We start from the raw sequence: 12,428 nt of genomic DNA, 5'->3' as shown, positions 1-12,428 counted from the left end.
AAGCAAGGCTGTGTTCTCGCACCAACCCTCTTTTCAATCTTCTTCAGCATGATGCTGAACCAAGCCATGAAAGACCTCAACAATGAAGACGCTGTTTACATCCGGTACCGCACGGATGGCAGTCTCTTCAATCTGAGGCGCCTGCAAGCTCACACCAAGACACAAGAGAAACTTGTCCGTGAACTACTCTTTGCAGACGATGCCGCTTTAGTTGCCCATTCAGAGCCAGCTCTTCAGCGCTTGACGTCCTGCTTTGCGGAAACTGCCAAAATGTTTGGCCTGGAAGTCAGCCTGAAGAAAACTGAGGTCCTCCATCAGCCAGCTCCCCACCATGACTACCAGCCCCCCCACATCTCCATCGGGCACACAAAACTGAAAACGGTCAACCAGTTTACCTATCTCGGCTGCACCATTTCATCAGATGCAAGGATCGACAATGAGATAGACAACAGACTCACCAAGGCAAATAGCGCCTTTGGAAGACTACACAAAAGAGTCTGGAAAAACAACCAACTGAAAAACCTCACAAAGATAAGCGTATACAGAGCCGTTGTCATTCCCACACTCCTGTTCGGCTCCGAATCATGGGTCCTCTACCGGCATCACCTACGGCTCCTAGAACGCTTCCACCAGAGTTGTCTCCGCTCCATCCTCAACATCCATTGGAGCGCTTTCATCCCTAACGTCGAAGTACTCGAGATGGCAGAGGTCGACAGCATCGAGTCCACGCTGCTGAAGATCCAGCTGCGCTGGGTGGGTCACGTCTCCAGAATGGAGGACCATCGCCTTCCCAAGATCGTGTTATATGGCGAGCTCTCCACTGGCCACCGTGACAGAGGTGCACCAAAGAAAAGGTACAAGGACTGCCTAAAGAAATCTCTTGGTGCCTGCCACATTGACCACCGCCAGTGGGCTGATAACCCCTCAAACCGTGCATCTTGGCGCCTCACAGTTTGGCGGGCAGCAACCTCCTTTGAAGAAGACCGCAGAGCCCACCTCACTGACAAAAGGCAAAGGAGGAAAAACCCAACACCCAACCCCAACCAACCAATTTTCCCCTGCAACCGCTGCAACCGTGTCTGCCTGTCCCGCATCGGACTTGTCAGCCACAAACAAGCCTGCAGCTGATGTGGACTTTTTACCCCCTCCATAAATCTTCGTCCGCGAAGCCAAGCCAAAGAGAGAAGATATATTAAAAAAACATAAGCACAAAAAAAGAAAAAATATATATCCCTCTTAGGGAGATCTTAAAAAAAAGGAAAAATATATAATATCTCAAAGTACATCTAAATGCATATATTCCAAGTACGCGAACCATTTAACAAAAAAGATTATCATGCAAATTGTATTTAATTTTTTTCCATAACAATACAAGCTTTCAATTCATTATGCCATCGCATTATATTAATCACTATGTTTTCTTTCCATGTACTTGCTACACATTTACGAGCTACAGACAGTACTAAACGTTCAAATTCAATCTGAAATTTATCCAACCCTAGTCCTTTTAAAAGTACCATGTAACCCATTAAAAAAAAAGATGGATCTAATGACAACTTAATATTATATAATTTTTCCAAAATTAACTTAATTTCTTCCCAAAATGGTTGTACATGAAGACAAGACCAAACAGCATGTAAAAAAGTACCAGTACATACACCACATCTAAAACAAGAATCAGAGTTGCTAAAACCATATTTTTTCGATTTCTCTTGAGTTAAATATAACTGATATAAATAAATTATAATTAACCATTCCATACCGTACATTCGTCAATTTAGTTGCACTGTCGTAGCACATATCTGCCCCAATAATCTTCAGGAAAAACAAAAGCTAAATAATTTTCCCAATCCGGTTTATCCATATTGTCTTGTAACACTTGATACATAACAGAAATATATCCCTTTTTTGGTATAGAAGAACTCAAAGATTCAAATTCCGTCAATACAGGTAAAGTCATCTCTCTACCATACATGTCTTTCACCAGAGCTTGAAGTCGATAATAAACCAACAAAGAATTTTCAGCAATATCAAAACATTCCCTCAATTGATTAAAGGAAAGAAACTGTCCTTCTACAAAACAATCCTGCAATGTCTTTATACCCTTAAAATCCCAACTCTTTAAATACTTATTAAATATTTAAAAAGGAAAAAGCTGATTATTATATAATGGGGTTAAAATTGACAATTTACCTTTTGATCCTAAAATCTTATTTCTTTTAGTCCACACCTTTCTTCTTTGGCTAGGCTTCGCGGACAAAGATTTATGGAGGGGGTAAAAAGTCCGCGTCAGCTGCAGGCTCGTTTGTGGCTGACAAGTCCGATGCGGGACAGGCAGACACGGTTGCAGCGGCTGCAGGGGAAAATTGGTTGGTTGGGGTTGGGTGTTGGGTTTTTCCTCCTTTGCCTTTTGTCAGTGAGGTGGGCTCTGCGGTCTTCTTCAAAGGAGGTTGCTGACCGCCAAACTTGAGGCGCCAAGATGCACGGTTTGAGGCGTTATCAGCCCACTGGCGGTGGTCAATGTGGCAGGCACCAAGAGATTTCTTTAGGCAGTCCTTGTACCTTTTCTTTGGTGCACCTCTGTCACGGTGGCCAGTGGAGAGCTCGCCATATAACACGATCTTGGGAAGGCGATGGTCCTCCATTCTGGAGACGTGACCCATCCAGCGCAGCTGGATCTTCAGCAACGTGGACTCGATGCTGTCGACCTCTGCCATCTCGAGTACTTCGACGTTAGGGATGAAAGCGCTCCAATGGATGTTGAGGATGGAGCGGAGACAACCTTTAATAAATGCTTTAATATCGGCATATTATATTCCCGCATCAAATTTATATTCCATCGATATATTGATGCAATTCAATTTCAGAAATGCATGCCATTTCAACTTTCGCCCAACTTTGGGGTTGGTCCAAAATCCATCAATCTACTAATAAATTTTCATCTTAATACAATTAACTCGACCAATTAAAGTTAACGGGAGATCTTTCCTTTTGATTAAATCTGCTTTAATCTTTTTTAGTAAAGGAACATAGTTTAACTTTATATTGATGATCAGCATTTACAATTATTCCTAAATATTTAATTTTATCAGACCATTTCAATTTTATAATATCTTTATATTCTGAATAATCTCCAACCGGAAAAATTTCACTCTTATCCCAATTAACCTTCTATCCAGATAATCTTCCATATTGCAATAAACGTTCCTGCTGATGAGGCAATGATCGTTCGCGGTCTGTCAAGTATATCAAAACATCATCTGCAAATAAATTAATCTTGTATTCATCATCTTATCTGTTCATTCTGTCTTATTGTTTGAGCTAACGGTTCAATAGCCAATGCAACAAACCTGGTGAGAATGGACACCCTTATCGAGTTGAACGTGTCAATTTTGTTATTATTTGAGCTAACGGTTCAATAGCCAATGCAAACAAGGCTAGTTACAATGGACACTCTTGTCGAGTTGAACGGGTTAATTTAAACGGTAATGAAACTTGACCATTTGTCACCACCCTGGCAATCGGGTTTGATATATAAAGCTTTAACAATAACAAAAGTGCCAAATTTAAACTTCTCCAACACTTTAAATAAAAAAATTCCCATTCAACCCTATCAAAAGCTTTTTCCACATCAAGAGCAACCATTTGGATGGTTGGGCTGCTGTCGATGTGCATTGACCAAAGTAATCAATTGAAGAATATTATCTGATGCATTTCTATTCTTAATAAAACCTGTTTGGTCAATATGTATCAATTTAGGTAAATACTTAGCAAGTCAATTTGCTAACACTTTTGCTATAATTTTATAATCTAGAAAAATAGATCTTTATGAAGACAGTTGCAATAGATCTCGATCTTTTTTTCGGAATTACAGTAATTAAAGCACTGGAGCAAGATTCCGGTAACTCGTGCTCTTCAGTTACTTGTTGTAATACATCCTCAAACACAGAGGCTAAGTCTTCATTAAAAATTTTGTAAAATTCCACAGAAAATTCGTCATCCCCCAGTGACTTTCCATTTGGCATTTCCTGTATAGCTTCCTTGTTTTTTTTCAACAACATTGTAGTAAATCTCCATCTTTAAGATGAAAGTACCACCTGAACATACAGAAGAAAAAAAATAATAAAGAATGGTCCGATATAACCTTAATTTTATATCCCACCTGTAATACTCTTGTAAATATGCCGATACTAAAAAAAATCTATTCCAGAAAATGAATCATGTCGAGACGAATAAAAGGAAATATCCTTCTCCATAGGATTGACCCTTCTCCAAATATCCACCAAATTTAAGTCTTTCATCAAGGCCTCAATTTGTATTGCCATCTTTGATTTCTTTATATTTTTAGGAGATCTATTTAATAATGGATCCAAAACACAATTGAAATCTACCCCAACTAAAATATTTTCATTAGCCCGATTTAACAACAAAAAAGCATCAGAAATAAAATGCTCATCATCTACGTGCATAAGCATTAAGCGAAGTCCAAGATTCAGCAAAAATTTTACAATTCACCCTTAAAACTCTCCCAGCATTTCCTTCCATAGATTGTAATTCAAAAGGCAAATTTCTATGAATTAAAATCTCTACACCTCTTGCTTTGGAATTAAATGAAGGAAAAAAAACACAATCTCTCTTCAATTTCAAATGTTTTTTTTTCAGTCATGTGTGTTTCTTGCAAAAAAGCAATATCAATTTTCATTTTTTTTAAATGAGCCAAAACTCGTTTTTGCTTAATCGGATTATTTAAACCCCTGAACATTAAAAGTTGCAAATTTCAGATTAGACATCCCTACAAATTAACAATATAATCATTCACTACAAATCACTGCCCTTAAATATCTTAAAATCACTGTCCCTTCCCTAAATATTTTTAAAAAAAAGAAAAAAATTCCAAAACAAAATTTTTTTATTAACCAAAATAAAACTACCCAAAGGTAGTAACACCCTAAAAAAAAAACTGGGTGTGGTAAACCCCACTAGTGGCAGATGACTATCAAAGATTTCAGTGCCATCCACCCCCACCACCCCCCTCGCCAGATATACATTATTCACATCAACATAATCAAATATAATCAATATGTTCAACCCATTGACTCCAATCCCAATGATTGTTCAGGGTCTTCAATGTCAATAAGACTTTGAGTTAATACTTCTTTCTTTCCATTCTTCCCATTTCTCCCATTCTTCCCATTCCCATTTCCATTGGTCTTTTAGGCAACGGCGGCGAAAATCGACCATTTCCTCGCAACTCTGGTAATGAATTAGCAAATATTAATGCATCATGGTCATTTTCAAAAAAATTGAGATTGAAAATGACCATAAAAGACTTTTAACACTGCAGGATAACGAAAAGTAAATTTGTAACCCTTCCACCACAACACTTCTTTAGCCGAATTGAATTCCCGACGTCGCCTAATAATTTCCTGACTCAGATTTGCTTTAAATACTCTGTTATTTTGAATCATCATTGGAGATTGACTGCACCATCGACCATCGTATCATTTCTCTGTCCTGATATTTCAGACAACGGATTAAAACCACTCTTGGCGGTTGTCCCAGAAGCGGTTTCTTCCTCAACCCTCTATGTGCCCGGTCCAACTCTAGGTCTTCTGAAAAAAAATCTCCTTGCCCAACATCTCGGGAATCCATTTCTTAAAAAATTTTCTTCAATATCTTCTGGAAGACCCACAATCTTCACATTATTTCTTCGACTTTGATTTTCCAGTGAATCATTTTTTTAATAATTCCTTCTTCTGAATTCCCCAATCCACAAAAGAATTTTCCACTTTCTCCATTTTTTCCTTCAACCTGATTTTTACATTCAAAAAAAGCTTAAAATTTTTTTTTAAATTTTCTTGCACTGTAGCCGCTGATTTAATACATTTATTAACTCTTAACTGCAGTCATATCTTCAGACATAGTATTCATTTTAGCTGTTACTTTCAAAAATCCTTGAGTCATTTGTTTAAAATGTTATCTATTTGATAAGCAATCCCTTCCAAAACAGCACACATAGACTCTATTCCAGATTCTAGTGCCTCTTCTCTAGTTTCCACTTCCTGTTGCTCCTGCATGCTGCCCAGTAGAGGTAAGTCTTCTTCCTCTTCAGATATCATTGGTCCCTTTCCGGTGTGACTGCGGGTCTGAACACCTGACGACGGCACCCCAACCACGTCGGGATGCCGCTGCTTGGGCCCCCCCACAGCCCACACCTGATCCAGCAACTCCTGAACCTTAGAGGCACCACGCATGCCCGGTAAGGCCAGGGACTGTGCAGGTACGGCTTCCAACGCCACTCTGTGCGTCCCTGGCCCACCCAACGGCAGCATAGGCTCACAGGCTCCTCTCTTGGCTGAATCGCCTGCGCCCGACATCACGGGTGCTCGGTTCGGCACTAACGGAGCTCTTTGTCAAGCCGGCGCCATCTTGCGAAGGCAGGATCGGCACCGGTGTCATACTCAGCTGGGCAGGGGTCCTCTGTGCTTTAGGAACTCCCGAAATCGACTCCGTGGTTTCAGTTAAGCAGGTAGGCCTCAATTCTTCAGCACTCTTAAAAGGTAGTTTCTTCTGCAATTGAGTTTTCATTTTTTTTACATTAGTAGCCATTGTAACCCACTAATGTTCCAAACAATAAAAAATATATAATTTGTAATCACTTTTATAAACTTTAAAAATGGGTACTTAAAAAACTAGCTGAGGAAGGGTGGGATTGCACGTCTGTCCTCTACGCCATCTTGCCATGCCCCCTATTGGGTATATTTAAAGCAGAAGTGGATAGGTGTTTGATTAATAAGGGTGTCAAAGATTATGAGGAAAATGGGATTGCATGGAAAGATAGATATGCCCATGATTTGAAAAGCGGAACAGTCTCATTGGACTGAATGGCCAAATTCTGCTCCTATATCTATGGTCCATCTATAAAATGCATTTGGAAATGATCCAGCAAACCACAAGTCATGTGAAACATTCAATGCATTATAGGAGTATGTTGACCACATGACTTGTGGATGTTCTAAAAGGCAATGCTATCTCCTTGAGACACATGGGACTGCAAATGCTGGAATCTGGAGCAAAAGACAGATTGAGGAACTCAGCAGGTCAACCAACATCTGAGAAGGGAAAAGGTTGGCCGACATTTTGGGTGGAGACCCTGCATCAGGACTAAGAACCTAGAGGGATCAAAATGCTTTTTTTTAAAAAAAATGTTGCTCCTAACTGCAAAAATCTTTTAAAATAGTTTAGCATGTTCATCTGAGCCACCAGTTGGCTTACTGCTCTTATTTTCCACGAACCACAACAGTGAGCTAGGTGACTCAGGTACATGACTTAGATGTCTAACTCAATATTTTCTCATTCTTTAAACCTGTTTCCAGGGTGGCACCATAAACCTTCAAAAATCTCTTAGATTCTCCTATTCCATGAAAATTATGGAAACTATTAACCTTACCTATGCTTATAATTTTATAGATCTCATTAAGATCCCTTTCTACCTCTTATGCTCTAAAGGAAGCAGGCATTGTTTTTTCCAGTCTTGCCTGATAATTCAACTTCCTTAATTCTGGCAACCACTTTATAAACCTCTTCTGTTCCCTTTCCAACTTTATAATATCCATCCTATGGCAAGGTGACCAAAACTGCACACAATATTCCAAGTTTGGCCTCACCATTGTCTTGTTTAAATTCCACACAATGTCGCAATACTTGCATTCAGTGTACCAACCAAAGAAGACAAGCATCCCGAATGTTCTCTCCACTATTCTGTCTACGTGTTTTGCCATCTTTCAAGAGCTATGTATCCGTACCCCAAGGTTCCTTTGAACCTATAGCTCTCTTTAGGGCTCAGCCACAACAATATAAGTTCTGCTCTGTTTCAATTTACCCAAATGCAGCACCTCACACTTTTCTGAGTTGAACTTCATCTGCCATTCCCCAGCGCAGTTCCCCATCTGATTGAGATTACAGTCTACCATTGTACATATTTTCACGTCGTCGGCAAACGTATTCATCTTGCCGCAAATGACCTTGCCCAAATCATTCATGTTATTACAAAAGCAAGGGTCGTAGCACTGAGATACTCTATTGGTAACTGTCCTCCAGTCTGAAAAACTGCCCTCTGTAATCACTCGTGACTTTTATCACTAAGACAATCTTTATCCAGTTGGCTTCCTAGCCTATGTGTCCTAACCTTCCACACAGGCCTACCATGTGAGAACTTGTCAAAAGCTTTACTAAAATCCATATAAATAAAGTCAACTATCTTGCCCTCATCCACCCCTTCAAAATGTTCCATCAAGTTCACGAGATGATTTCCCGTTTACAAATCCATACTGGCTGTTCTTCATTTTCCTTTCTCTTTAAATAATAGATTCTAATCCTCTCCAGCAGTTTTTCTATCACAACGAAAAAGTCTGTAGTTACCCAGATTATCCTTGAGGCCCTTTTTAAATAAAGGCACCACATTTGTCTTTCTCCAGTTCTTCTGACCTCAGCAATTAGTTAAAAATGTTTCTCAATTTCTTTCCTGCCTTTTCACAACCTTCTGGGATGCACCTGATCTGGACTTCAGTCCTCACTACATTCTATAGAGGATGTATTGACAGCATTCTGAGCAATTGCATCACCGCCTAGTTTGGAAGCTGTACCACCTCTGACCAGAAGTCAGCGGAAGAGATCATCGAGGGCTCTCCTCCTACCATGACAGATATCTACAACACATGATGCATGCGGAAAGCAATAAACATTGTTAAGGACTTCACACGCCCCTCGTGTAAATTTTTCTCCCTTCTGCCATCTGGTCGGAGGTACCATAGCACTCGGGCCCTTGTGTCCAGATTGGGCAATAGTTTTTTTCCCCTAAGCCATCAGGCTTCTGAATTCCCAGAACATATGTGGATTGTGTACTGTGGACTTTTATTGTATATGTCTTAATATTTGAACATATTTATGTAAATCTGCTCCGTAGTTCTGGAGAAATGCGTCTTTTCCATGCAATGTATGGTATGAATGACAAATAAAGGTGACTTGACCCAGAGATTTAACCACCTTGAAACAATCTAAGACTGCTAACAACTACACTACTGATGCAGGCATGTTCATGGCTATCTTTAGTTACTTCCTTCATCTCCCACTCCTATTTATCCTGCTCCACAGTAAACAATTTCATAAAATAATCACTTAAGGCCTTCCCCATTTTATCTTGAGCTATGCATAGGTCCCCTTGTGATCGTTAAGGGAACCTTTTCTTTCCTTCGTGACCCTTTTATTCTTAATGTGCAAATAAAATCTATGGATTCTCCTGTAAACTGCCAATACTATCTCAAAATCTGCCTTCAACCTACTTTCTTTTTATCCTTATCTGTGCTTCTATATATCTTGTTAGCCAGAGTAACTGCTCTTTACCCAACTGGGAACATGTTCATCATGAACCTTCTTTATCACACTCTTAAATGCCTCTCACTTAGTATTCATGTTTTAACCCACAGTAAATGATTGGCCCAGATGGAGTTTCTGGGCATGTTAAATTGGAGTCTGTGCAGACTGTCCCACCAGCTTCAAGATCAATGTCATCCCAGTGCCAAAAATATACTTAAGTGACTATCATCTGGTGGCTCTGGCATCCACCATAATGAAGTACTTTGAGAGGTTGGTTATGGCAGATTAACTCTAGCCCGCCAACCATCCTCGATCTTCTCCGATTCACCTACTGCAACAAAAGGTCCATGGCTAATGCCATCCCAGAGCCCTATATGCAGTACTGGAATACCTGGACAACAAGAACACCTATAATCAGACAACTATTAATTGGCAATAGCTTTGCCTTAACACAATAGAATGAAATAAACTCATCCCAAAACTCTTAATTTGGCCTCAGCACCCTGTCTGCAGGTTAAACTGTGGTAACCGGTGTATTTTAACATTTATGAAGTTCACCAGTCTTTGGTGCTTGAAAGGTAAAAATGGTTACCGCTCAGGACGGTTCTTATCAGTTTTCAGAGAAATTTGTTGTTTGCTGGAAACCACAACTGATTCCAGACACTTCAGTGTCTTGCCGAAGAAACTTGCCCATCAGGGTTTTTCAGATGATAACCTCTTCCTTTCAGATCGCCACAATTTCCTTTTTGTTTCTCTTATTTCAAGTGAAATATTAGGCAGCCAGTCCTCTTCTCTTGCATGAATCGCAAGGACTTTGACCAGACTGAACGAAGCACCCTGTCTTCAAATTGGGGTTTTTCCACAAGCTTGCCAGCTTGTCTTGTTCCAGTCCCAGCTCTTGCTGCTGACTGTAAAACTGTAGAACTGATCTCTCTCTTTCTCAGAGAAAAGCCTGTTTGACTCCCTCTCTGCTTGCAAAATCACATGACCCTCTTAAACAGCAAGCAGCACTCCCAGACAGCCTGCAGCTCTGAACCTACTCCTCCGAGTTCTTTCATCTGTTGTTTTTCAAAACAACAATCTATTAGTGAAGTCCCTTGAGCACTCTTCAAAGTTTGTACAAAGGTTCTCAGATCCAGTCAGTCTAGCTTGAGCAGAGCTCCAGTATTTTTAATGAAATCTGTTTTGAAATGTTTGTTTGTGACCTACATTAAAAAAAACTACCTAATTTTATCTCCTTTAAAACATATCTATAATCTGTCACAGGTGTATTTTATAGAACTGCAGTTTAAACTGTGGTAGTCGGTGTATTTTATAGAACTGTAGGTTAAATTATGGTAATCAGTGTATTTTATAGAACTGCAGGCTCACCTGTGGTAGTTGGTGTATTTTGTAGATCTGTAGGATAAACTGTGGTCATCAGAGTATTTTGTAGAACTGTAGGTTAAACTGTGGGGGCTGGTGTATTTTATAGAGTTGCAGGCTAAATTGTGGTGGCCGGTTGTGTAACTGCAAAGAACAATCATTTTTTTTGGAAAAGTTTTGCTATATAACTGCAACGCTATTAAAGGAAACTGTAACGTGAATAAAGAAAACATGTACATACACCACGCCTGAGGAGGGACTCGTGTACTATCTACAACAAGCTCCTATCAACCCCAACAATTGGTGTAGACAGCAGTATCACAAGACAGTGAATGTAGATCAACCAATTCCTCACAGTCTTGAGGTAAAATCTGCTCATTTAAAGTGTTCTGCACAGTGGTTCAAATTTGCCTACTGCAGCAACTGTCTATGGAGATGCCATCTTCCTGGCTCTCCACAAAATCCTAGAACATCTGGATAGCAAAGTTGCATACCCCAGGCCCGCAGGAAAAGAATCCCAGGGTTTTGTGTGATGTCAAGAATGTACTCTAAGAATAAATCTGAACTGATATGGATCCAGGAAAGGGCCTCTGAGTATGACTCCAGGAATTTAAATTTGCTCACCCTCTCCACCTCTGATCCTGCAATGATCTTTGGATTGTGCACCTCTGGTTTTCCCGTCCTACAGTCCACAATCAGCTCCTTGGATTTGGTGTCTGAGTGTGAGGTTGTTGTTGGTATGCCATTTGATCAAGTTTTCAATCTACCTTCTGTATGATCACTCAAATCCCTTTTTTTGTACAGCCCATTGCCATGGTATCGCCAGCATATTTTATATGGTATTGATGTATGAGCCATGTAAAGCAGGGGCTAAGTATGCAGCCCTGTTGTGGTCTGGTGCTGATGAATTGTGAAGGAAATGGTCTTGCCAATAGGCACTGATTGGGGTCTGGAGGTGAGGAAATCCAGATCCAATTACACAATGGGTGATTGAGGCCCAGGTGTTGGAGTTTACTGATCAGTTTTGAGTGGATGATGATGTTGAATGCAGAACGTGGTCAATAAAGAGCATCCTAATGTATATATCTTGCTGTCCAAGTGTTCCAGGATTTTGTGGAGAGCCAGTGAGATGACGTGTCATAGATGTTACTGCAGTAGGCGAATTGGAACAGATCCATGTCACCACTCGGACAGGAGTTGATGTGCTTCAACACTGGCTTCTCAAAACACTTCATCACTGTGGATGTTAGTGCCACTGGTCAATAGTCATTTAAGCACCGATACAATTGAGGCCTGTTTGAAACAGGTGGGTATCATACCTTGTCAGAATGAAATGTTGAAGATATCCATGAATACATTGGCCAGTTGGTCACCACAGATTTTCAGTAGTTGGTCAGGTACTTCATCTGGATCGGATACCTTCCTTGGAATTAATGCCATTGTGAAGAAAGCCTATCAACGCCTCTACTTCCTTAGGAGTTTGCAGGGGGTCAGTATGTCATCGGAAATCTTGATAAACCGTTACAGATGTGTTGTGGAAAGTACGTTGACTGGCTGCATCATGGCCTGGCATGGGGGGGGGGGGGGGGCGCCAATACCTCTGAATGAAAACCCTGCAAAAGGTAGTGGACACAGTCCAGTACATCACAGGTAAAACTCTCCCCACCATCAAGAACTTCTTCATGGAA

General features: G+C 40.4%; 1 protein-coding gene across 5 annotated transcripts in view; it reads left to right on the top strand.

The window, feature by feature from the left end:
* amacr (alpha-methylacyl-CoA racemase) overlaps nt 1-12,428 on the top strand; it is a 98,850-nt gene that overhangs the window by 10,432 nt on the left and 75,990 nt on the right. Inside the window, exon 1 of one of the 5 annotated variants that reach the window (XM_069924035.1) lies at nt 11,880-12,046. The exons of the other annotated variants lie outside the window; for them this stretch is intronic. Within the exon in view, the coding sequence (XP_069780136.1) occupies nt 11,984-12,046 (63 nt within the window). The 5' untranslated portion in view covers nt 11,880-11,983. Of the gene's footprint in view, nt 1-11,879; nt 12,047-12,428 lie in introns of those variants that run through there. 5 annotated transcript variants of the gene reach the window in all.

The sequence above is a fragment of the Narcine bancroftii genome, chromosome 3, assembly GCF_036971445.1.
Source record: "Narcine bancroftii isolate sNarBan1 chromosome 3, sNarBan1.hap1, whole genome shotgun sequence".
Classification (NCBI taxonomy): Eukaryota; Metazoa; Chordata; class Chondrichthyes; order Torpediniformes; family Narcinidae; genus Narcine; species Narcine bancroftii.
This window is presented reverse-complemented; position numbering and strand designations above follow the sequence as displayed.